This window comes from Eupeodes corollae, chromosome 2, assembly GCF_945859685.1.
Source record: "Eupeodes corollae chromosome 2, idEupCoro1.1, whole genome shotgun sequence".
Taxonomy (NCBI): domain Eukaryota; kingdom Metazoa; phylum Arthropoda; class Insecta; order Diptera; family Syrphidae; genus Eupeodes; species Eupeodes corollae.
The window spans coordinates 59,828,999-59,834,262 of record NC_079148.1 but is presented as its reverse complement, the minus strand read 5'-3'; the positions used below and the strand labels follow the sequence as shown (position 1 = coordinate 59,834,262).

The 5,264-nt window shown below is 35.9% G+C and overlaps 1 protein-coding gene across 1 annotated transcript; it reads left to right on the top strand.

Moving 5' to 3' along the window:
- Nucleotides 1-3,997: 3,997 nt before the first annotated feature.
- Nucleotides 3,998-4,918, top strand: LOC129944946 (uncharacterized protein K02A2.6-like). Its single transcript, XM_056054606.1, has one exon. The coding sequence runs from the start codon at nucleotides 3,998-4,000 to the stop codon at nucleotides 4,916-4,918; it is 921 nt and encodes a 306-aa protein (XP_055910581.1).
- Nucleotides 4,919-5,264: the final 346 nt, after the last annotated feature.

Genomic DNA, 5,264 nt, shown 5'->3' with positions numbered 1-5,264 from the left:
ATGGAGGCATCGAAGTCCGAAAGCCGCGCAATGCAAAACTTACACCAAGTTCAGCTTAAGGGGAGCACCTCAAAAACCAAATAAATTACTCCAAAGGGGTATGCTCATTTTCGGCCCGGCGTGTACACCAATGAATTTGGTATCAAATTAAAGGTTGTTCTAAGGGGGATATATCTGCAAAAATATTTTGTCGATAACTCATGGGAGATCCGAGATATTTGAGATTGAAGTTCGAAATGTCCAACCATTAAAAATCAACACTTTTTCGACATAAATGCTAATATCTTTAGATATAGAAAAGCTAGGAAAATTAAAAAGGTATTAAAATAAAGGTGTCAAAAATATCTTTCAAATGAAACTAAAATTACAATTGCTTCAATATCGTTAAAGTTAAACAAGCTGTGTTTTTCTTTAACAAAAGTAGCATTCGGGTTGCGCTGCATTTACAATCATTGGAGCATGACCTAAAATTCTGTCAGCTCGCACCCAACATCTATGGCAAATTCGATCTGAATTATGCACCTTTAAGAACATGCATGAAAATAAAAGCTATTTCACAAAATAACTATTCTTCTATTTTTATTAATTTTACCTGAAGAGGAGCTACCCATTCAATTACGATGTTCCTTATTCCAACTTTTCTCTCATTATTTGATGAAAGCATATGCGATCTAAAACGTAGAATTGACCTTTGGCAATTAACGCGTACCTGTCTTCGATTTCCCACACCTGAGCTAGGTTCGTTTCATTGCACTTGGGAACTATTTACGTTACTTGGATTTTCATTAAAAGTTGAATCGTAATCCATTTTTGTCAAAAACATATTTTAAGCAGAAATCACATCAAAAAACCAAATATCAACTGCATCAAACCAAAAAATATAACGGAAAAAACTTATTGACAAATATTTAATAGCGTGAGTGGTTAACTCTTTCCTGTATGTTAAGCTTATACCGCTCACATGCTACTCTTCTAACATTATAGTGTTAGGTATAAGATTTGTTTTGTATTTTAGGAGCATATTTTTGAATTATTATTGTCAAAATGAATAAATTGTTGAAGAAACCCTAACAAATTATATATGAAAATAAAGGTTATGAACTTAGCCACTTATTGGGGGCAAAAAAATTAATATCATCATTAGATTTTAAAAAATATTATTGTACAAAGTTTGCTTAAAAAATGATATTATTCAAAGGTTTGATTAAAAAATAACTCAAAATATATAAATCATAGAAATGTAATTTTAGTTTCATTTAAAAGATATTTTTGACACCTTCATTTTAATACCTTTTTGATTTTTCTAACTTTTCTGTATCCAAAGATATTAGCATTTATGTCGAAAAAGTGCTGATTTTTAATGGTTGGACATTTCGAACTTCAATCTCAAATATCTCGGATCTCCCATGAGTTATCGACAAAATATTTTTGCAGATATATCCCGCTTAGAACAACCTTTAATTTGATACCAAATACATTGGTGTACACTCCGGGCCGGATGTCCCTTATAAAATGAGCAATCCCCTTTGAACTCATCTCGATCAAATCTAAATACAACTTCTAAAATTATATGTTATAGGTGCGGAAAGCCGGGACATGTGGCAAACAAGTGTCAAGCTAAAAATCTCCATTGTTCTCTTTGTCGAAGGAGAGGCCACATAGCTTCGGTCTGCATCAAAGCGAAGAATTCCTACAGAGCTGCCAATACTTTAGAGATTGATGTCAATGATGAAGATGATGAAGAAAACATGATGATATGTACGAAATAAATATGCTGGGTCTGGTGGAGAAGCAGGAAGAGGTACATGCGGTGAGGCTACACAAAAAAACAGATGACACATTTGGTAGGGGTAAGTACTTTATTTCTTTAAAAATAAATGGAAAATCCATGGATATGGAGTTTGATACGGGAGCTGCGATTTCTGCAATGAACCAGCGTACATTTACAAATTACTGGCCTTATGCCCATATAACCCCTACCAATGTTATGCTTAAAACGTACAGAAACGAAATCGTTCCAGCTATTGGGAAAGCAAAAGTTGAAGTCCAATATAAAAATAAAGGTAGCTCATGATATATATATTTAGTCGAAGGTAGCTTTGATTCATTAATGGGACGCGAGTGGATGCATGCCTTAAAACTATTAGAAGTTAACTCAGTTCAGATTCATACTGATGCAGATATTGGTCGCCTTAAGCAACAAATTTTTAAAAAATTTGCGGAGGTATTCGAACCTTGTGTTATTAAACTCAGGGAAGGAGCTACTCCAGGCCTATTCCATACGCTATTCGATCGTTGGTTGAGAATGAGATAGAAAGATTAGAACGACTCGGAGTTTTTGAGAGAGTTGCACATTCTGAATGGGGAACCCCAATTGTACCCGTTATTAAGGCTAATAAGTCAGTTCGCTTGTGTGCCGACTACAAGGTGACACTAAATAATTGTGTTGTTAACGATGGACATCCGATTCCTAATATTGAGCTATACCAACAGCTTAAATACGGCGAATATTATTGCGTTTTCGATATCTATCAGGCATACCTTCATCTGAACATGTCTGATGAAAGTTCGATGTATCAGACTGTTAGCACCTTAAAAGGACTTTATAGGGTACGAAAGTTAATGTTTGGTGTTAAAACGGCACCAAATTTATGACAGCGGTTTATGGATGATAACATAGTTAATGACCTTGAGGGCACTGCATGTTTTTTCGATGACCTTATTGTAATGGGTAGGACGTTGGATGAAGCATTTCATAGGTGCATGCTGTTATTAGAAAAATTAAAGAAATTAAACCTTCACATCAATCAATCAAAATGCAAGCTTTTTGAAAAGAGTGTTACATATCTCGGTCATAAAATAAAAAAGGCCTACACAAAACGACAGAAAAGGTTGAGGCAATCACAAAGATTGAACCACCTACAAATTTAAATCAGCTACGGTCATTTATCGGTATGGTCAATTATTATCATAAATTCATACCTGATTTGTCTACTAAATTACACCCTCTGTACCAGCTCCTAAGGAAAGAGACAAAATATTTTTGGTCTTCAGAATGTCAGCATACTTTTGACATAATAAAGAAGGAAATGATGAGGGACAATGTACCAGTTCCAATTGACTCAAATTTACCTCTTATTTTGGCCACGGATGCCTCGCCATTCGGTTTGTCAGCTATATTGTCACATACAACCAATAAAGGGGAAAGACCGATTGCGTTTGCGTCAAGGAGTGTAGCAAAAGCTGAAGCCAACTATAGCCAGCTGGATATAGAGGCAACAGCCATATTTTGGGGGCTTCACAAATTTTTCAACCATTGTTACGGGAGGAAGTTTACGCTGATTACAGACAACAAGCCTCTCATATCTATTTTCAACCCAAATAAGAGTTTACCACTACTGACAGCGCAGAGGATGCTTCATTATGCTCAATTTCTAAGCGGTTTCGATTACACAATTTAATATAAAAATACAAAGGAGCACATTAACGTATATTTCTTTTCTAGGAATCCCTAAGCCAAGATCGGAGTTAAAAGCTTTGAAGTACATCAAATTTGAAACGAAGCTTTACCCATTACAAATGAAGAAGTGGTCAGAGAAACCAAGTGTGACAAGGAACTTTCTTCACTTTGGCTCTTGTTACAAACGAGTGCCAGCTTGAAAGATACACCATAAATAATATGGAAAGCGAGCTGATGTTGAATGAAAGATGTATTTATCGTGGTATACGATAATTAATTCCACTCTCTCTATGATCTAACTCTATGGTCCTAACTGAGCTGCATTCAGCACACATAGGCATAACAAAAATGAAGTCCTTGGCAAGAAGTTATTGCTTTTGGCCCGGAATCTATCGTGACATCGAAGAGCTTGTAAATGGTTGCAGAACCAGCAAAGGCTGCAAACCATCATTGTTAGATACCATTGATTTTGCCGGACCATTCATAAAAAAATACTTCTTTTAAGTTGTTGATGCGGAGACTAAGTGGCTTAAGGTTATGCCAATGAATAGAATTACTAGTTTCAATACGATTCGAGCATTGAGAGAACTATTTTCAAGATTCTGCATTCCAAAAACAATTGTTTCTGACAATGGGAGCAATTTTACATCTAAAGAGGTAAAACAATTCTTAGATAGCAATAAAATTCGACAAAAACTTACATCTCCTGCACACCTATCTACAAACGGACCAGCAGAGCGGTTCGTCCAAACACTAAAAAATGGTTTACGGTCAGCTGTGAATCATTCGGGGGACATGCATACCAAACTACACAGGCTTCTAATGCAGTATCGAAAGACACAGAGCTCAACGACCGGTAAAAGCCCAGCAGAGATGATGCTCAAATTTAACCTTCGTACGAGATTGGACTTAATGCGAGAAGCCAACACTGATCATGCACGAGACTTAGGAGATTGTAAAAGAAGCGTAGGCGTGGGGGATCGTGTTCAAGTGAGATTTTATCAAAATAAAGAATCTAAATGGAAATTCGGTAGAGTTGCAAAAAGAGATGGTTATTTACATTATATTGTTGATATTGATGGTGTTTCATACCGTAGACATATAGATCAAATAAGATGCACTAATGTTGAAGGTAATACTAGTTCTGAATTAGTTTCAAAATTTATTCCTACAGATACACAACTTCCCACAGTCATAAATAAAGAAATCCCTGAAAAGTCAAATCTGTCCTTAGAGAATACAGTGACATCTAATGACAAAACAACAGAAATTCCTCAGAACATGAATGATACTTCTAACATGGAAGCTGTGTTATCACCACTCCCATCAGGATCAATAGAAGAGTCCGGCAAACTTGCAGGGCTACCAGACCAACCAAAAGACTCAGACCAAGTGGTTGAAGCAAGAAGATCAACCAGGATCCGACGTCCAGTTGTTCTATATCAACATAAACCTTAAATAGTGGGGAAGACTATTATATACTGAACCTTATGTGGCAGTAATTACTCATTACCTGAACTATCCGCATCGTATGTAATAGCCCTTATGTCATATACAATTTGACACTTTATGAAATAAGAGACGTCACTTCTCGACGAACATTCAAAGACACGAGGTGTTTCATTTTCCCGCTTTAGCTTCCAACTACATATTTATCAGACATACAGCGCAACGTATGGATCGTGGACCTTATAAGAGTTCTTTAATTTCTTGTTAATCTTCAAGCTTTCCAATATCACAGTAACATTATCAAAATAATTACGAAGCTGTAATAGCTATCGTCTCTATAAAAATTATAACCTTG

Bases quoted from the DNA above. Each gene is read 5' to 3' on its own strand.
- LOC129944946 (XM_056054606.1), top strand. From the start codon at position 3,998: ATGCCAATGAATAGAATTACTAGTTTCAATACGATTCGAGCATTGAGA.